The sequence below is a fragment of the Typopeltis vanoorti genome, chromosome 2 (assembly GCF_054136105.1).
Source record: "Typopeltis vanoorti isolate ZY-2024b chromosome 2, IOZ_Tvanoo_1.0, whole genome shotgun sequence".
In the NCBI taxonomy this organism is placed as follows: domain Eukaryota; kingdom Metazoa; phylum Arthropoda; class Arachnida; order Uropygi; family Thelyphonidae; genus Typopeltis; species Typopeltis vanoorti.
Window position 1 is genome coordinate 121,580,964 of NC_143550.1, and position 22,316 is coordinate 121,603,279.

The 22,316-nt window shown below is 36.1% G+C and overlaps 1 protein-coding gene across 3 annotated transcripts in view; it reads left to right on the forward strand.

Moving 5' to 3' along the window:
* The window catches only part of LOC150109393 (uncharacterized), a 160,451-nt gene extending 144,667 nt beyond the window's left edge, over window positions 1-15,784 (forward strand). For all 3 annotated transcript variants that reach the window (XM_090407871.1, XM_090407862.1, XM_090407881.1), the window contains exon 9: window positions 15,505-15,784. In XM_090407871.1, coding sequence (XP_090263997.1) covers window positions 15,505-15,561 — 57 coding nt within the window. In that variant the 3' untranslated portion in view covers window positions 15,562-15,784. The remainder of the gene's footprint in view (window positions 1-15,504) is intronic.
* Window positions 15,785-22,316: the final 6,532 nt, after the last annotated feature.

A 22,316-nucleotide genomic window follows, 5' to 3' on the forward strand; every position in this document is an offset into this window, starting at 1 on the left:
AAACAAGTTTATCCTTTCGCAACCCACCACCCATATACGGTACTAACATACTATAGATTGACCAGCCAACCTCCTGTATATGGGTCCAACATAAAAAAAAAAAAAAAAAAAAAAAAAAAAAATACAGAAAACGTCTTCATGTGTGTACCGATCTTCGACTAAATTTGATTAATATTGCGCCAGATATCCAGCAACTCTTGCAATGGTTGAGAAGCTCAACCATCTCATTAAAAGTAAATAGTAACATAATTAGATCATATTATTTATTTGTTTAATAAAAATTAAAACTTTGTTCAATGATGATACACTTTTAATCGTTTACTTCCAATTTAATTAATTATTTTTCCATATGTATTCAAAACATGCTTTTAGATTTATGTTATAAATGGCACAGTTTTTCCGAACTGTTGGGAATTCCTACTTAGATTTTTAAAAAAAAAATTATGAAAAGTCAAAATGATGTATAGGGAAATAAATTAAAACACTATGTTTATTTTTTAAGTAAAACTTTCATTCCAACATTCTAAAATGTTATTTTTCTTACTTTTTTGTTCGCAAAATCATCAATGACATTGTCGAAGTCTATTTCATCACTCAGTTGCTGTTTTATAGACAGTAAAGCAAGATTTCTTAAACACCAAAAAAGTGCTGCCGGGGGCAGATCGCCCCCCCCCCTCCTCCCAGAGGAGTAGCTGAGGAGGACTCAGCTACTCCTCTGTAACTTAGTGGTATGTAGACTTGTTTTCAGCATTTTGCTGGTCCTTGGACTATTTTCCAATCTCTCTCTTATCTTTTCTGCAGTCTGAAAAAAAAAAAAAAAATTCAGTGTGCCATTATATTTCCCACTCAAATTCTGTAGAGTTTGTGCTAAATTAATATGTTTAAAAAATTCATCATTTCCTAACTCACACTCTCTCTCTCTCTCTCTCTCTCTCTCTGTTCCTGATCAGTGGCCATAACTAAGCAATACCTACAAAAAAAAAACAGTAAGAAAGGAAAGGTTTCTTAACTTTGCCACTCAATTTATTATGTAAAATTAAGACAAATTATAATCTATCCTGTCAGTCGACTGCACCATTTGTATATCTTATCTTTCTGTTTACGAACCATTAATATTGGTGTAAATTTATGGTATTGTTTTAACAGTGCGTGCAAAATGTTTGTCTCGCAAGCTCTATATACAAAGTTAGATTATACAGGGTGTTCGGGATAAATTTGACATATTTATAATTAATTATATTTTTCCGTAAGTTACATGTATTAACACACACTTCTCTTCATTTAAAAGTTTGGACCCTTCTTCATTCATATACAAGATGTCAGAAAGGATGGATAGCTGGAACCCACCTGAATCATGGAAGAGAATAACTTGTATCATGATGATTCGTGCCCGCCATCAAAATAAGGATATTATGACTGCTGCCCAATGCTCCCTGAATACAGTAAAAACAATCAGGCATGAACTAGAGACTTGCAATGGTGACTACGAGGATGTAGCAAGAAGAAAGATCCCTAGCAGACGATCTGATTGCGTTCGTACAGCAGAATTCCTCGCAAATCTGCAGGAACAGGTGTTGAAGAACCCTGGCATTGGAATTCGGGCTTTGTTCGTGGAGTTGCTAACTGTAGTCAAGCCCTGGATAACAAGGGTAGCCAATGGTAGGCCGTATGTATGGCAGCAGGATTCGGCCCCTTGCCACACCTCTGGGAAAAGTCAAAAATGGTTGTCTGAAAATTTCTATGACTTCACCAGTCCAAATGTTTGGCCTCCAAACTCCCCAGACCTTAACCCCATGGATTATTTTGTATGGGGCGCAGTTGAAAAAGACACCAATCGCACTTCCAGTAATACAAAAGCCCAGTTAATGGATAAAATTAAAACAGTTTTTGCGGCCCTTCCCAGGGAGACTGTAGCATCAGCTTGTTCGAGGTTCCGAAGCTGAATTGAAGCTGTGATCGATGCTAATGGTGGTTATTTTGAGTAAATCTTGTTGATAGTATTGTAATTAACTCTGCCTGTAATGTTTTTTTGTCAATTCATTAAATTTAATAGATACAAAGAAGATTTTCTTTTTCCTTACGAAACTGTCAAATTTATCCCGAACACCCTGTAAATAAAACTTACCTCTTAAAGAGAAAAGGACCCACAAACTTAACATTAGACTTCAGAGCATAAACATCACAGAAAATTTCTTGTCTTTCCTTCAAGATCACAGGATTTGATCAAAATTCACAAGCAAAAACAGTTAACTTCAGTCTTATAAGACAGTTTCTTCTGCTGTAAATATTGTTCATTAAAATATAATTACTTAGCTCGTACATGTTTTTCTTCTAAAACAAGAAAATGATTTGTGCACAACTATTTTTAAGGGAGAACATATTTCTTCTTTCATATCATCTGTACAATATCAATTGCTTTTTATTTCATTGAAATACAAAGATAATTTTAAAGGTCCTTTTTCCTTGTGGAAATTTCTTCCTTAACCACAAGAAGAATTCATCTCTTTCAGATTTACATTGCCTAACTAGAGTATGTTTGCTGCATATTGTATTATCAAAAGGAACTGTCTGTTGCTTCGGGAGAAACTATATATCACTTTTATCTATATCACAACTCAGCTTCCTTTAAAAGAAATTCATCTATTAAATTTGGGATAACTATTTGTTTCCCTCATAATGCTCTTTTCCACCTTTTTTGCTTAAGAATTCCTTTAAACTCTTTTCTCCATAAACTTTCAACTTTTCAGTGCAACAACTGTTATTTATTCTCTCACATAAATTCAATTTCCTCTTTGGAAGTACCAACTTCATGCAAATACACTACTACCTGACATTGTAAGTAGCACGATGGTGAGATGAGAGTAGCTTGTTGTAAACAAGATTACAATTCTTTAATTGCATGAAAACGCCATCAGAAAAATATTTTCTTCTCTCAAGGTTATGTTACAGAAATAAAAAAAACTAAATTAGAGGAGAGTCCTTTTTTTTACAAATCAATATTGCAATCAAACATTTTGTAATGGTCCATAACTATACAATGATTTTTCTTATATGTAACATTAACAGTGGCAGCCCGTACATAAGCACTGCGACACTGCAGCACCTCCAAGGAAAAAATGAAAAATTTAAATTTTGTTTGTGTTTATAAATAATAACAATGCTTACAACATTATATAAATGCAATAGAACATCTTAAAGGCTTATGTTTCGACAGTGATTGACGCTTTAGATTACGAAACAAATACACTGCGATCTAACGCTGTGTCAGAATTATCAAGTTCGACCAATCGCTGCCAGTCTTAATTAGGCGTAAACGCATATCGCCGATATTCGTTTGCACTTGTGATTGTATGGTACAAGGTCATTCCGACACTGCTTGGTTGGGCAGTGTATCGTATGCTTGCATGTGTTATTTCTGTGAGATACGAAACTTTTATTATTGGTGTTTGTTCGTGGTGAGGGTGAAATATTTTTAATAAAGCAATTCTTTAATATGTAAATTTATTTATTAATAAATTGGTTGCTGATTAGGAAAAAAAGAATTTTTTTATTATTTTTTTATTTTGTATATGCAGCACCCTCACTTAAAATTTTCACTGGCCGCCACTGAACATTAGTAAAGAAATTTCTCATTACAAGAAATAATGCATTTTCATTATACATTTAGGAAATGTTTACATATAAAATAAAAAACTACCATATAAATCATCCATTCTTTTTATTTATTCAAAATCAGCTGCTGCTAAAAATTAAAAAAAAAAGTAAGATAATCTGATATCTATTTAATTTTAATCAGTATTGTCTTAGGTAATATATAAAGGAGAGCACATGAGGATTGATATCTTTAGATCTGATCATTTCATTAAAAAATGTGTTTGTGAGTGGAATTGAGTTTTGCACTTTCTTCCAGTTGGTTGAGAGTGATCATGAAGTGATCACCTGGGTTGTGGCTAGCCATATGAAGACTTCGATGAGGAAAGGATATATATGTGTGGAATTACAAGACTAATGATTGTGAAAAGCTTAGGAGAGAGCTTGGAGCTATATCATGGAATGAGGTGTTAAACAGGAGGGAGATAAATGCTGCTTGGGAACTGACCAAAAGATATTTAACAACATCAATGTACAAATGTATTCTGAAGGTCAAAAGACTGAATTCATCATCATAAAGGGATTAAGCATAAAATCTGGAAGAAGAGTATACTGTGGAGGCAGTACAATATTAATATCATGTTGGAGGTTTAATGGAATATTTACAGTACTAGGAAAGGATTAAAAACTAATTTTAATGCTTCCAATATTTCATCTGTTACTGAGACATCTTCAGAGATTACAAATAACTCTTGTATCACACACTCAAATTACAACACAACTAAGTGAAATACGTAGGTTTTTGTTGCATTATGGTTGCATAAAACTTCCTAAAATTTGGGAAACATTAATTATCATAGGTCCCATTTTACATCCTAGGCCATCTACAAACACCTATAGAGGACACACTACCTAGATAGGACCTTAGAGTCATCCACATATTTCACTTAGTATTGTGTTGTATTTGAGTGTGTGATACACCAGTTATTTGTAATCACTGAAGATGACTCAGTGACTGAGACAAAATATTGGAAGCATTAAAATTAGTTTTTAATCCTTTCCTAGTACTATAAATATTTACATTAAACCTCCAACATGATGGCCTCCCAGCACTTAAGCCTCAACACACACACGGACAATATTAATAAAGGTAGCATTCAATTGCATGATGAGTATAAAGAGCAGGCCAGGAAGGTGACTCAGTTGGTATAAGAACACTACAATATGAGAAGAAATTAGAAAATCAGGCCAAGAAAAGCCCTAGAGAGTTTTTCAGATATATGGGAATGGTAAGATGATGTTAATTGATGAAAATGATAAATAGTAATTGCTGCAGAAGACATCATCGAGGTATTCAGTGAACAGTTTATAAGGGTGTTTCATCCTCATCAGGGTGAAATAATGAGAAACTCAATTGTCAAGGACATAGAAGAGGACTGCATAATTGTGAGTGAGTAGGAGGTATATGAGGAAATAAACTTGATGTTAATAAGGTGATAGGGTTCGACATATACCATGTGTCTTAAAGGAATGTTTTAGGGAATTGGCAGATTCCCTAAAATTAAAATTCCTTTAAATTTAAATTTTAGGGAATCTGCCAACTCCTTAAATTTAAAGGAATTTAAGGAGTTGGTGAGCCCTAACCAACATGTCTGTTGGTTAGGGCTCGCATTCAGAAATGGTTTGACAGAGAATCTCTACTTTGCAACGAACAGCATTGGTTTACTAAGGGAAGATTGTATTTTAGCAACTTGCTTATGTTATATTAATAATGTTACCACTGAGTTAGAGAAGGGGAATGGATACACCATTACACTTTTAGATTTTGCTAAGGCTTTTGACAGAATATAGCATAGAAGACCGTTGCATAAATTGGAGAATGTGGATAAGAGAATGGCTGACTGACAGATATCAAAAAGTCGTACATGGGGTGAATCTGCAAAATTCACGGTAACCAGTGGTGTGCCTCAAGGATCAGTCCTTGGTCAATTGTTATTCAATCTGTACATTAATGACATTGGGAAGGATTTAACATGTGACATACAGCTATTTGCTGCTGCTGATGATACAAAGATATGTAGGGTAATCAGGAGTGCTGCTGATTTGCAGTACTTGCAGAATGATTTGAATAGGCTGGAATTATGGGTATGTAAAAATGGCTGTCATTTCAATATTAACAAATGTAATGTCATGCACTTTGGTGTGATTAGATATCCAATAAGTTTTAAAAGAGGTATACCATGAGTAGACATATCGATACAAAATTAATAACGGAAAACTCACGTACAAAGATTATTTAATAGGTATTCAGACTATTAAATAATCTTTGTACGTGAGTTTTCCGTTATTAATTTTGTATAGATATCCAATGTTATATTATATTGGTGGGATTATGCTAGAAGAACCTGATCAGGATAAGGATTTTGGGTAGACAGAAAGTTGAAGTTCAATGGTCATATAGCACAAATAGAAAATACAACTCAGAGAATAATTGCAAAGCCGAAATGAACCTTGACATATAAAGGTATGGAAGTCATTTTGTCTCTATACAAGGCCTTGAGAAGACCTCACTTGGACTATTGCATGCAGGTCTGGTCTGGTCTGGTCTGGTCTGGTCTGGTCTGGTCTGGTCTGGTCTAGTTTCTGCAGTGATTCTGATACATTGGAGAGAGAGAGAGAGCACAAAGGAGAATGTCAAAATCTGGATTGTAGAATACTGATTATGAAGACAGATTGAGTATTTGTAGGTTATATGCACTAGCAAATAGGAGAAAGAGGGGATGATATAATTTAGATTTCCAAACTTTTGAAAGGGTTATACAGAATTTCAGTAAATGGAATTTTTTTATTTTATGGAGGGTGGTGAAAGGACATGAGGGCATCCTTTCAAGGATGCCCTCATGTCCTTGAATAATAACTTATTATTATTATTATTAATAAGTCATTATTATTATTAACAACAGCACATGTTCCAGGAGAGCAGAAAGAAGGTAAAATTGTTCCACGGCATAAAGGTGGGGATAGGGCTGTGGCTACAAATGATGTCAGTCTGTATATACATATATATATATTGAGTTGTGGTTAAGGTACTGGAGTTATTGATGAGAACTAGGATACAGTTGATAAGCAGTATTCTGTGTGTTTGTCAGCATGGATTTATTAAAGGGAGATGATGTTCTACTAACTTCTGTACTATAACAAGGTGACAAATGTTTTGGAAAAGGGAGATGCATATACAGTGGTATACTTACATTTTGCAAAAGCTTTTGATAAACTGCCACATAATAAGCTGTTAAATAAACTTAAAGGATGGGTTGCATAATAGACTAGTGAGTGGGATTGGTGACTGGCTCTCAGAAAGTTGTGTTTGGTGGCAGGGGAGATGCAGTATCTGACAGCAGAATGTCACTAGTGGTGTGCCAAAGGAGCCTGTATTGGGGCCATTGTTGTTCAGTTTGTATATTAATGATATTGGGATGGATTTAACTGGTGATATGTAACTGTTTGCAGGTGATATCAAATTGGGGAGAGTAATATAGAGTCAAGCAAATGTTATGGCCTTGCAGGAGGACTTGAATAGATTGTATGATTGGGTAGGTAAGTAGAACTGTCAGTTCCATGTTGCAAAGTGTAAAAGTTTTGAAATTTATTAAGCATCGATGGGATGCAAAGTATACACTTGGTGGGGAAACTTTAAAGTGGAGATGAGGGATCTTGTAGTGATGGTAGATAAGGACCTGAAATTCTGCAGCCACATTGCACAATTTGTGAAGTTATCACATCAGATAATACCTATGATGTGGAGGACCTTGACATGCAGAAATAACGAGGTTATGATTCCATTGTATAAGGCCCCGATCAGACCTTATATGGAATATTGTGCATATATTTGGTCACTGAGTTTTCATGACGATGAAGGTATGTTGTTGATTCACAAAAAGTGGCCAGTGATCTTTGGAATGTGGAGTATGAAGACAGATCAAAATAATGTAAATTGCAAAGCATTGTGAATAGGAGGAGGAAATATGATTGAGACATACAAGTTAGGAGTTATCAGGTTGACATGGGAGAAATATTTTTTAAATGAAGTGGGGGGTTGGGGTAGAACAAGATGCCATCCCAGGAAACTTATAAGGAGCAAGTTCTTTGCATGACGAGTGGAATGCATTACCTGAGTGTGTTGTGAATGTGGACATATTGAATCAGTTTAAGACATGGTTGGATGAGATTTTTGTGTGTGATAGTATTTACCTCCCACAATGAGCCTGATTCCATGGAGGTCAAGATGTTAATAATAATAATAATAATAGAGTTAGAATAGTGAGTCTGTTGCCGCGGTATGACAGAGAAGAGTTTAGAAGGAGGGCCATAATCGCAAATGACTTTATGCGCAGATTATGCAGACGGTGTGGTGAGGAGTTTGTGGATGTGCAGAGTGAGTCTGATGGTCGAAAGGATCTGTACAAGATGGATGGCTCAAATTTGAATGGATTTGGTGTGCGAAGACTGGAAAAAGTGTTGCTGAGTGAAGTGAAAGTGGATGTGCAAAATCAGGGAAACTAGAACTATTAAGGAGGGGAGGTGTGCCCGAGCCAGTACGAAGGACAAGAAATCAGAATGGGATAGTTAGTATAACTCAAGAAGGTGGGACAAATGGACCTCTGCATTTCATGTATACTAATGCCAGGAGTATTAGGAACAAGAAGGAAGAATTTTTGGCCTTGGTTGGCTTTTCCTGGCCACTGGTTATTGGCATTAGTGAAACATGGCTGACAGAAGATGATATAGTTAGTGGGATAGAATGTGTAGGGTATAGTGTGTTCAGGAGGGACAGAGAGAATAAAATGGTTGGCTTTTCCTGGCCACAGGTTATTGGCATTAGTGAAACATGGCTGACAGAAGATGATATAGTTAGTGGGATAGAATGTGTAGGGTATAGTGTGTTCAGGAGGGACAGAGAGAATAAAATGGGGGGGAGGAGTGTTATTGATGATAGCTGATGAACTGCAACCAAGGAGAATAGAAGTTGTATTGCAGGATAGTGAAAGGAGCTCATTTGAGGCTATTTGGTGTGAGATTGAGACTAACGGAACAAAATGTACAGTTGGGTGCTGCTATAGACCAGGTGATGGAATAGATGGTGGAGATAGTATGCATAGGCAAATTGATGAACGAGGGTGATTATTATGGGGGATTTCAACTATAGTAACATTGATTGGAAGGAGAAGAAGGGACACATGTGAGGAAGGAACTGAATTTTATTCAGTTACTGAGGGATCTGAGACAGCATGTAATGGAAAATACTAGGGGTTCGAGGGTGTTTGACCTAGTAATAGCATCTGAGAATTTGACTGTAATGAATATGACTGTGTTGCCACCTATTAGTGAGAGTGATCATAGGGTCTTGATCTTGATAGGGAGGTGGCTAAATGTGTGAAATTTTCAGTTAAGACAGGGTACATGTGGAATTACCGTGCTGGCAAGCACGACAAGCTTAGGAGATTACTTGGTTCAGTGCCATGCATGTAAAACTGCAAGAGTTGGATGTTGATAGGGCATGGGAAGTGTCAAGGAGCATTTGCAGGAGGTTATGGCGGACTGTATACCTAGAGTTCGAATAGTAAATCAAGTAGGGGTTAAATGGATGAATAACACCATTAAACTTGAGTTGCAAAAAAAGAAACAACCGTGGAAGAAATTTAACAAGAAAGGTAACTTGCAAGCACATGAACGGTATAAAGCGCAGGCCAGAAGGGTAACGACTGTGGTAAGAAAGGCAAAAACAGATTATGAAATGAAATTAGCCATGCAAGCTAAAGAGAATTCCAAACAGTTTTTTTCAGTATGCTGCTAGTAAAAGAAAAACTGTACAGCAGAATGATTTTAAGGAACGCCAATGGTAGGGAGGTCACTGAATCAGTCGATATAGTGGAATTACTGAGTGAGCACTTTGCAAGAGTATATCATCCAGGTGGTGACGTTGAAGGAATGAAGGAACCATTAGTTTATATGGGAATTGTGGTGAATGAAGTGGAGGTGAATAGTCTATTACAGAACCTTAATGTGAATACATCTGTGGGATTGGATGGTATATCAGCACGGGTATTACGTGAAGCGGCTAAAGAATTGTCAGTGCCCTTGACCTTATTGTTTAATCTGAGTCTCGGGTCTGGTTTAGTCCCGAAGGGGTGGAAAGAGGGGAAAATAGTTCCACTGCATAAAGGAGGATCCAAGACTATTGTTGCAAATTACTGACCGATCAGCATATCAGGAGTCGTTGTCAAGGTCTTGGAGAAAGTAGTCGAGGGTAAAATACAGGAATGGATTGATGAAATTGAGATACTGTATGGAGGGGACAGCATGGTTTTGTGAAGGGTAGATCATGCCTCAGTAACTTGCTCAGGTTTTATAACACATTGACGGCTGAACTGGATAAGGGTAATGGGTTTATAGTGATACTGCTGGACCTGGCTAAGGCCTTTGACAAGATACCACATGGAAGTCTAATCCATAAACTGCAACATATGGGAATGGATATAGGGTTGGTGAGATGGATAGGAGGGTGGTTGATGGAGAGATACCAGAGAGTAGTTTACTCAGGAGTAGAGTCCAAAAGACTGCCTGTGACTAGTAGTGTGCCGCAGGGTTCTGTTCTTGGACCACTGCTGTTTAATTTGTTCTTTAATGATATAGGGAAGGATCTGACAGGAATGGTTCATTTGTTCGCTGATGATGCTCAGTTGGGTATGGCAATAGTGAATGCAGAAGATGTCAAAATTTTGCAGGATGATTTGGATAGATTGGAGGTATGGATGTCAATTTAATGTGGCAAAGTGTAAGGTTATGCATTTTGGGGTGAAAAGATTAGCAGCAGTATATCACATTGGTGGAACTGTACTCCGGGAGATTGAAGAGGCCAGGGACTTGGGAGTGTTGGTGGATAGGGAGTTGAAGTTTAGGGGGCACATTGCAAAAGTGGCTAAATCAGCTCATCAAATCACTTGAATGCTGAAGAATACTTTGATGAGCATAGATAAGCAAGTGATTGTTCCTCTGTATCAAGCCCTGATAAGACCCCATCTTGATTACTGTGCCCAGATCTGGTCGCTTTGGTTTCTTCTTAATGGGGAGGAGGATGAGAGGATCCAGAGGCGAATGACCAAGATGATAGCAGGTCTATGGAATTGAACCTTATGAAAACAGGTTGAAGATTTGTGGGTTGCAGAAATTGGTTGATAGGCGGAAAAGGGGAGATATGATTGACACTTTCAAATTGCTGAAGGGTTTCTATTCACTATAGGATTAATTCAGAGGATATTTTTGGGAACAGGACCGTTGGTGGGAGGACTAGGGGACATCCATGGAAGCTGGGCAAGAGAGTGGTTAGTAAGGGAGTTAGAGCTGGGTTTTTTACTTTTAGAATGGTGAATGAGTGGAATAAGCTGCCGGAGTCTGTTGTGTGTGTGTGTGTGTGTGCTATGACAGTGAATGAGTTCAAGGCAAAGTATGATAGATACTGTGTGAATGTCGAATAGTTGTGATGAACATGATGTTTAGGGTCTCCCTCGATGAGTCTAAGGACTCCTTGGAGTCGCCTGTAATAATATTAATAATAATGAGTTCATAAATAATTTTTTACTGGATTAGAATTGTTTGTGACTTCCACTCAGAAAAAGTTGTAAAGTACTAATGTACTATACATTTACAACCTTAGCTAGAGTTGGGTTAAGGTTTTTTTTCATTGATTTTTATAAATGTTATCTATTTTTTGTGTGTTTTTATTTATTTTTTACATAATGTGGAAACCTTTAGAGACCAAACATGGAACTTTTTCAAGCTACTTTTAAATCTTCAATAAATGGAGCAGTTGGCTAACACCTGATGGTGAAGTTGGAAGTTTATTTTTCACTTGGTTAGACTATAATAAATTTAGTTTAATCCTTTATCCAATTGTAAGCAAACAAAGTTTGCACCTGAAAATATCTTCAGGACTGAGGTAAGGTAGTGCAACACCAGGCAACTCCGAGCCGTGCCTCAGTTAACTTCACAGGCTACAGCATTCATTACCCCACCACGCAGGCCCTGGGTGACAGCAACAGCCAAGTTTCAGTTAAAACTTCATTGGCTACACCATTGCCATTCATCACCCAAGCTTCGAACCGGTTTCAACCTTTATTGAGATCTCATCAATGGGAGGCAGACCCAAACATGGAGATACTAAGGCAGAAGCAATAGGAGGTCATATTTACCTATAGGAGTTGCCAACCGGTGTATCACCTTATTATTGAATTACTTTTGATTTAGAGAAAGAGATGTTGGAAGTTTATTTTTCACTTGGTTAGACTATAATAAATTTAGTTTAATCCTTTATCCAAGTGTAAGCAAACAAAGTTTGCACCTGAAAATATCTTGAGGACTGAGGTAAGGTATACCAGGCAACTCCAAGCAAAGGTGGACCAAGCTCTCATCACTCCTTGTCTCAGTATCTCTTATAATGCAAAGCACATCTCTTTGCAGACATGTATACTGTTATGCATTAAGGGAAGGGCCACTACCCAGACCGGGTTCAACCTTTATTGAGGTCTCGTCAGTGGGAGGCAGACCCAAACTTGGAGATACTAAGGCAGAAGCAATAGGAGAGGTCATATTTACCTATAGGAGTTGCCAACTGGTGTATCACCTTATTATTGAATTACTCTGGATTTAGAGAAAGATGTTGGAAGTTGATTTTTCACTTGGTTAGATTATAATAAATTTAGTTTAATCCTTTTGGGTCTGCCTCCCACTGAAGACCTCAATAAAGGTCTTCCCTTAATGCATAGCAGTATACATGTCCGCAAGGAGATGTGCTTTGCATTATGGGAGATAATGAGACAAGGAGTGATGAGAGCTTGGTGCACCTTTGCTCGGAGTTGCGCTACCTTACCTCAGTCCTGAAGATATTTTCAGGTGCAAACCTGATGGTGAAATTCATCTCCCACCTCAAGACAAATGCAAACATCCATGCCCACAATGGGATTTGAGTCTGAAGTGTATTGGTTGGAGTATATATGCTAACCACTTGATCATCTAGACAGGTGAATAAATTTCTTGTTGAATGGAATAAATTTTCATTGACCATCCATCATTGCATGAAGGGTGATTGAACCATTGAATGCATTGCTTGATAGGTTGGTAAGAACATGAACATTGAGTGAATTTAAGAAGTAGTAGTATGATCTATCTTATTCCCTCAGCCATACAGCTGATGGGGGGTAGCTATATGCTACCATACCAGGGAGATGATTATGAGCAAGGTGGTTTCCCATTGCCTTCCTTGCCGTAGTATATTTTATGACTGTCACAGTGTGTTCACAGGACCAGTTTACCTGTTTTTAGGGATGAAAAACCGGACTTACTGGGAGAAAAAACCCTCCATCTTATGAGACCAGTTAGCTCACCTTTAGTTGTAACAGACCAGATAAAGGTTCTGTATGTCACTGATGGGAATCGAACCGAGGGCTTTGTCTATACTGACTGAACTACAGAGGCTCCAAATGGTGTGATATATTTTGTGTTATTTGACTTAGGCCTTCCAGAATGAGACTTGACTCCATGGAGGTCATAGTTATAGCAATAATAATAATTTAACAAGAAATTATATTTGTGTTTTCATCCATAATGCAGGGCTTCTTCATAATGGAGCTATAGTTGACATCATGTTAGCATGATGTCAACTTTGTATCTCATAATGCATAGCATTATGAGATACAAAGATACACCATTCACAGGTTGATGAAGGGATAACTGTGCATTATTCTACTAAAGTTACACATAGACACAGTTGAAAAAAATTATTTAATTAAGATAGCTTAACTATGAATATTTTGATTCATGTATCATCATCAGTGTAATATAGTTTGAAATTTAAAAAAATGCAACAACAATGAAAGTATATGGAGAATGGAATCTCTCCTTATAGGCGGTCTTAAATTTATGGGAACATCTATGTAAAACACATATATAGTAATTGGGTTTCATTCCACAGGATCTTGTCATTAGTATTAGCAATTCCATGTTCCGCTAGGCCCGATTTGTTGCATTATTTGGTTGAAATGTAGAATTGATATTCAGAAGGCATATTGAAAGAGATGGCCTGTGTTTGCTTAAAGTAGAATTTACAGTTTGCATGCTACTGAATAGACTTCAGGTAGCAGTACAGATAAAACTTGAAGATTTATCATAGAGCTAATTGAATTAATAGGTTTGAAAGTTGTGAAAATATTAAATTTCTTTAAGGTATGAGAAATGCATTCTGAAAAATCTGAAATGGAACGTGATTTAATATGAGTGTTCTCTTCTAATAGAGGATGGAGAAAAATGGTTGATAATCCTATTGTTATTTAACCATTGAAAATGGCTATTTCTTTAATTGTAGAAATTTCTTTATACAAAGAACAGATAATGAGCTCTTGAAAGAATTTATTTTAAAATGTTGGATGATAAGCCAAAGTGTGATGGTTATACCAACCATAGAAGGAACGTTTGCAAAAAATAGATATTAATAAGTAACCATCCAATTTTCTGTTTTTATAAGGAAATTGAGGGGAAAAGATATAGCCCCATTTGATTCAAGTTCCATGAAATTGATTCTGTGACAAAGGTTATTCATTTTTTGCAAGAAGGTTTGTAGTTGTTCACATGAATTATTCCAAACAAAAAAAATATCATAGCATATATATAGCATAGCTATTTCAAAGGATTGGGAATAAACATTGAAAGTTTTCTAAATAGAAGTTAGCAAGGATCGGAGAAATTACAGAGCTCATCACAATACCTTCAATTTGTCAATAAAGCTTTTCATTCCAGCTGAAATATCTAGAATTCATAATAAACTTGAAGAAGTCTAAAATATCCAATGGAAACTTAGGTAATAAAAATTCCAGGATATCAGCAATAGAAACATTTGTAAAAAGTGAAGCAATATGTGAATGCTTACTAGTAAATCTGTGGGCTGAAGTCTCAAATCTTTAATTTTGATATAAATTTACATGTATTGACTGATAATGATCTATGAAAAGTAAATCAGAATATTTACTAAAATAAAGAGCCAGAAGGCTTCTTTTTGGTAATACACAATTATATCAATCAAGTGAATATTAAATCCAGCATTATTTCAAAGTTGAATGCAGAAACTAAAAGTTTCGTTCGAAATTTGACCAGAGAGCTTACGGGAACACACTCGCCAGTATTTACGAATTGCCCTAGTATTTGGTCCATTTCTGCATTCGGTTTGAAATCATGCTGGATTTAATATCCACTTGATTTATATAATTGTGCATCGCCAAAATGAAGCCTTTTGTTTCTTTATTTTAGTAAATACTTTATGCACCAACCAAGAGTTCGCTTATGAAAATAACTTCTCCATTTTGAGTTCTTTGATACTGAATGAGAGTTTCTGGTCTCTGGGAGAACCAATCAGTTCGAAATTGCTGCCAGGCCAGTGAAACTTTATCAAAATGGACCAATAGAAGGTGAATATATGGATGCTTGGGCAGCGTTCATGTCTCCTATAAGGTCCTCTCAAGGGCAACTCGTAAATGCCAACGAGTGTATTCTGGAAAGCTCTCTGGTCAGATTTTGTATGAAACTTTCATAGTTTCTGCATTCGGCTTTGAAATAATGCTGGATTTAATATCCACTTGATTTTTTAAAATCAGAATATTTGTAATTAATCAGATGTGTCTACACGTAATTTTAGTAGAATAACCCCTTTCGGAGGTTGTTTATTATGTCATATGTTATAGGGAGTCACATGAAAATTTTTTTACTTCCACTTGCATCAGATATGGATGAAAACAAGAGTAATATAACGTATATGAATGTATAATTCATAGTTGTACAGCTATTAAAATTGTTTATTTTTATTTTCAGAATTGTCATCCATTTCCAAGACATAAAGGAAAAATTCCATGTTTACTTCTTCACTGAATATCCTGGCTGTAGTTAATTTATGGATTGATAATCGATGTTTTATAATTTTAGTGTAGAGAAGGAAAAGTTCATGTATTGAAAATTGCTATGCAAAGAGTAATATTTAAGAAATACTATACAAAGTTTTCTGTTGATGTAAACATTTGGAGAAGTAAGGTAGAGAATAGAAAAGTAAAGATTAATTTTATATATGTCTTGTAAAATAAACTTATTTTATTTAGTGAAAGTAATTGTCTTGTGTATTGCTAAAACTTATCTGAAAACCATTTGGAACAGGTTGCAAAATGCAATTATATTGCATTTTGCAAAAAGACTTGTAATATTTTGTTTCATGTCTCTCCCAGATATCTTATGGATAAAACATCACTTTTTGAGTTTTATTTAATATGATAAGCTATTTCTGATAAAAAGGAAAGTAGTAAAAGAATGTTCCACGTTAACGTTTTGATCGCCTAATTGGCAATCGGTATCTTATAAGCCAGAAAACAGGCACATTGCTTGTTTGGATTTTTAAAATTGTGTGTTTTCACCTTTGCAAGTGATTTATTTTTTTAAGCTTCCATTCACAAAAGGTTATCTCATTAGTAGCACACATTGGTTAAGGCATTATTATTATTATAATATGGTATCTCCTTAGAATCAGATGACTCATAGTGGGATACCCATCATCTCTCTCCTTAAGCTCATTCATGGACAAAGCACTCAACCACCTCTAGCGACCTGTTTCACCCATTTACCATCGCATATGATCAGACAGGAAACTGGCAATTCAGTTGCAAAGGGTGGATGGTAGATCATAAGATGGTAAGCAGGTTTTTGTTACAGACCTCCTTCAGATTTTCTGGAAATTGTCTAGAGTGACTATATGCATTTTTTCAATTGTTTCCATAGATTGTGTCCAGATGTTTGCAAGAAGACAAGACTAGAGGAAGCATGCTATGAATAGTTCTTGGTGATGTGTGTGTGTGGGGGGGAGTTACTTTGTCTTGATCATTAATTATTACAGGAGCTCAAAGAGAATGATGATGCTAGCAGGTCAGCCTTGTCTTTGGGTGATTTTCAAACAATACCTTCTGGATGTGAAACAGGTGGAGACATGGACCAGAAATTGTGCCTGATGTCTGTAATGAGTGACCAAAAGTGCCCATCTATGATATGATCAGAGGTAAGTTTTCTGCACTTGGCCCTTACAAAATTTGACTTGGATTTGTTGGTCTCTGCAGACCAACTTATATATATGTTGCTGGCCAGTTGTAGACTGGATGGGATGCTGGAGTTCTGAGCTACTTAAGTTGTGCTGATTTCTTTTCTTGGAATATCCTGGAACACTTGTTAGAGAACCAAGTTTGGATAGTGGGCTGGAGTTTTGGGTGAAGACCTTCATTTCAATTATTATGTAGGAGCAGGTGTTTGGGTTCAAATAGCAACAAATAGTCATTCCCATGCTTTTTTGTTATAAAAAAAGTTCCAATACTCATTCTTTGCTAGCAGATAAAATTGAAAGGATATGAAAATTAAAAAAAAAAAAAATTACTGATATTCTTATTCCAAAAACATTCTCACACTATTGTGAGAATGTTTTTGGAATAAAAACAGCAAATTAAATATATCTAGGTCTCGATTAGCACAGATAATGAATCCTGTGAAGTGGTCACATCATTTGAATTTTAACTATTCAAACTTATATATGTAAAATATTTGGTAATTGATTCCAGTTCAGTGGAAATAGGCAAAGAAAGATTTTAAACAAGTTTTTATATATTTATCAACTCTTCTGTTCTTCCTTGTAGATGTTTGTAAACCAAAAAAAAAAAAAAAAAAGCTGATACAACTTTACTGGGAGTTAGTGTTTCTTTTATTTCCTCTGCATGTTTTAAATTATTCCATACTGTAGATTCAGGCATCTCATCTTATTTTAGAGTTGCTATGACCATGTTCATGTCATTCACTCATATCAAATTTTTGCTCTAATGTAATAACAAGCTTCTTTTTTTGCACTTGTAGTGTTTTTATTTGAAGGAATCTTCCTCTTGTCCATTTTGTTAAGGGTATTTCTTAAAATGATTACAACTAATATTATGGCAGGCAGCAGTACATACACATGTGAAGGCAGAAGTAGCAGTGTCTAAACCCTAACAGTAACCTCCATTGCACAAGGCACTGCCCTAGCCTTGCATTAACTGAACTTTAATTAGCATTAAATGCAACCTGGTATCATACAATTTGCACTAAATCGAATATTGCATTATTCAAACCTGCATTAATCTTGGTCTAGATGTATATGATACAGTTTATTAAGTATATGTTTATTGTGGTGCAAGTATATAAAAAATAAGTAAAATGTATATGATAATTTTTTATAAAAATTTGAAATTTTTATTAAGTTCTCGCCTGGCAAAATATACTGACCCCCCCCCCCCAACTATTTGTGTCTGTTATGTCCTAAGTAACCACATATATTTCCTCAGTTGAAGCATGTCAGTGGTGGACCTACAGTTCTAACAAATAATAGCAAAGAAATTGTTTTTGTCATCTGTGAAAATCCTTGTTCACATTCTCTTGTTGAAATTCACATTCACAACATTCAAGTGCTTCAGAGACTTGTTTGTAGACTGGGTGGGCAGTTCAAACTCCATCAGTAGCCAGCCATCTATGAGATGCCCTAGTGCAGACCATATAGAAGACATGATCGCTTGCCCAAGCATCCATATATTCACCTTTTATTTGTCCATTTTGATAAGGTTTCACTGGCCTGACAACTGTTTCAAACTGGTTGGTTTGTATATGCTGGTGAGTGTATTTCCGTCCGCTCTCTGATCAACTTTTTTATGAAGCTTTCACAGTTTCTACATTTGGCTTTGAAATAATGCTGGATTTAATATCCACTTGATTTATATAATGTTGCTTCATCGAACTGAAGCCTTTTGGCTCTTTATTTTAGTAAATACGTTACACACTGACCGAGAGTTCGCTTATGAAAAAATACACCTGACACTTTGAGTTCCTTAGTACTGAACGAGAGTTTTTGCTCTCTTAAGGTTTCTGCCTGGTCTCTGAGGAGAAGAACCAACCAGTTTGAAACAGCTCAGGCCAGTGAAACCTTATCAAAATGAACCAATAAAAGGCAAATATATGGACACTTGGGCAAGTGATCATGTCTTCTATATGATCCATGCTAGGGCAACTCGTAAATGCCAGTGAGTGTATTCCCATAAGCTCTCTGGTCAGTTTTTTCATAGTTTCTTCAAATAATGATATAATTCGGCTTATATCATTATTTGAAATAATGCTGAATTTAACATCCACTTAATTTATATAATTTTGCTTTGCCAAACTGAAGCCTTTTGGCACTCTTTATTTTAGTAAATATCAATAGAATTCTGTTGGGTTGTCATTAGCTTGCAGTGCCAGTTTCTTTCCATACTCAGACTTAGCTTCCTGTACAACACTTGAGTCTTCTGGCCTGTGGCTTATAATCATCTTAAATCATAATTGACATGATCCTTATGTACATGATATTCCTTCCACATCATCTTTTTCATATGAATCTCTTGCTTAATTAGATTAACATCCATTTCACTCTATTTATTCTTCGAACTCCATGGACACATTCTGATATTGCATCATTCAAGTATTTTTTAAATACTTCCCATGCACTGTCGATATTTTTCCCATTCCCAACCCAGCATACTTCTCAGGTGGTCATAATTTCCTGCTTTGTAGTTCAGCATGTAACATTCATAAACTTAGCCACTTCTCAACTGAGTACGACATGATTGCTGTCACCAGCCAGAGGCAGAATAGTTGTCTTTAACTCAAAAACCATTTCTGACACTAGTCATATCTAACACTCTCTGATCACCTGTTGCTTGAGGAAGTTGTCTCACAACAGCTCAATAAATTCAGTTTCATTCTTCTCATGTGATTTCACAGCTACCCAATCAATGTTTGGATAATTAAAGCCCCCCCCCCCCCCTTCCATTATGATTCTTCTTCTCACACCATATTTATTTGGTGATGCATCTTACCTCTTGCATCCAATTCACTAGATCTGTAACAACACCCCAGTATGTATTTAATCTTGTTAGACTCAGCCTCACACTCGCTTCAAGCTGACTGCCACAATATATGGGGAACAAGCCTGTGCGTTTAGCATGTATTATGGAATAAATAAAGGAAATTGCAACATGGGGTTGTTAAGGAAAGTCCTGTATATTATTATATTTAGTTAGCTATTATGACACAAAGAATTTTTTTTTTTTTTGACTTTTGATATTGTAACATTATGAAAAAATTCTGTACCAGGTACATAATGTGGCCTGCCACATATGTAGATGTTTTCGAAGTTGATTTTTGTGTCATAGCAGCAGGAGTTAGTGTCTTTCGCATCATTAATTATACTTGCTGTGATGTGTGCTTCTGCATTGTAACGCTTTTTCTTTACGAAAATTTCTAAATAATGCTGGTAAAGACATTCATGGGATGAATGAATGATTATACTGCTGAGCAGGCTCAACTGGGATATTGCAGTGGTTGGTATTTGGGTCCATTGTTATTTTTTTTGTCAAAATTTGATAATGGAATGGAAAAGCTTCAGGCTCACTTTTAATGAGATATAAGGATTTATCAATTATCCAACATTACTAATCTTGCTCTTGAATGGGTTAGTGCAGTGGTCACCAAAGGTCGATATAACATTGTTAGGGGTCGATCGAAAAATATACGACATCATTGTACGGGTAATATTTAATTCACTTAGCTTGAATTATCTCCATCCTAAATGACAATGCAATTAAGAGTGAATCATGGGAACAGCGACATGAATAGGACCTGTAAGATGGAGCAAGGTCATGAAAATAGTTAGAGGCCAATCAAGTAGGCCAAAATGACGTATTTACCAACAAGCATCTTTTTTGTTTATCCTATTATAATTACGTAATAGTAAAATAGAGGGGGCGATAAAAAGTCAAGAAACTCTTGAAGGGGTCGATGGTCAAAGAAGTTTAGTGACCCCTGGGTTAGTGTATCAAATGATATCTAGTTCAAAACCATATAATTGTAATTTCAGTTTATTCAGCCTTTCATTTATCCTACAGGCAAATTACTCTCCTACTGTGGTTGGATAATTGAGGATTACTGTACTTTGTTGATTTGAATAATAGAATTGAACCATAGTGTTGCCTAGATGTGTTTCATGAATGCATAGTGTTCAGTGAAACTCAAATAATAAGGATTTTCATACTGCTATTATTAGAATAACATGGTATGAAGCATAATATTTCTTTATTTGGGATTAAAAAATTGTAATAGTACATTATTTTCTAAACAATGTAGTATGGCAGCAAGGATATTTTAATTAATTTGCAGGAACTTTGCAAGGCCTCAATTAGAGTACCGTGTTCGAATTTGGATTCCTTACCTTAGAAAGGATATAAAGTATGCTAGAGAAGGTGCAGTGGAGATTGGTATATATATACACCAGATTATCTAGAATGAGCGGCAAATCATATGAAAAAAATCTCCAACATATTGTAAGTTGCAAAGTTTAGGAACAAGGCATATAAGAGGGGTTTTTATTGAAGCTGTTAAGGGAGTGAACAATTTGATTTATTAGGATATTTTTATATTTTCCTAGTTAGCAGTTACTATAGGATATAATTTTAAACTATTACAGGGTTATAGCAGGTTAAAATTAAGAATATATCATTTCAGAGAAAGTAGTCATCCACTTGCAGGAATGGATTTAAGGTTTAGTCTAATCCTATACTAGAAGACTAAACATGAAACTTTTTCAAGACAATTCGGCTTCTAAAGTAAGACAGTGGTATCATGCTAGACAATAAAATCCATGTCCCATCCAAACACTCACAAAATATATGCATGTTCATGGTAGTGAACTAAAACTCAAGTCTACTGGTTGAAAAGCACACTATCCACTCGGCCAGTAAAGGCAGCAATACATATATGTATGTATATATTTTTCTTCATTATGAAATCTACACAATGTGAGGTGTGCGCATATATATTTAAGAGTGTGCATATAATACATATATACACTATGTTGACAAAGGTATTTGGACACCTTACGTGCCATGCAAATTTTGGATCCTACCACATGCAAATATTCATGGAATGTCTGCTTAAGTCTGATAAATAAAAAGTGGGATGTTTTGCACTACTCAGTGTGAAGATGCCATGTTCAGCTGAACTGACAGACGTCCAACATGGATGGTAGTTGGGTGTCACATCACTGGTCTTAGTCTGTGACATTGCTACCTGTCTCAGCATATCAAAATCCACTGGTGTTTATGTCATTTGTAGATGGAAATTTGATGGTGCTACCACAGCAAGAAAATGCCCTGGGAGGCCACTGACCGGGACTGATGAGCTCTGTCTCGGAATGTTCAAGTATCCAGAACATCATCAGCCAACCTGCAAAATGCTGCAGGGAGTTGAATGCCTTAGGTTACCATGGCAGAGCTGCAAACAAGCCACACTGGATTGGTGTCTCACCATTCCTGTACCTAGATGATTGGAAAAGGGTTTTCTCTGATGCTTGTGTTTTGGATATGGAGATTACCCAGGGAATGGTTCCAGCAGGACTACATCATTCCAGCTGTCAAATTTGGTGGCGGCTCGGTAATGATAATGGGGAGGGGGGGGGGATGTTTCATCTGGATGGGGCTTGGTCCATTGGTGGACGTGCCAAAAACCATGACATCTGATGGCTACCTGGACAACTTAATGCTTTC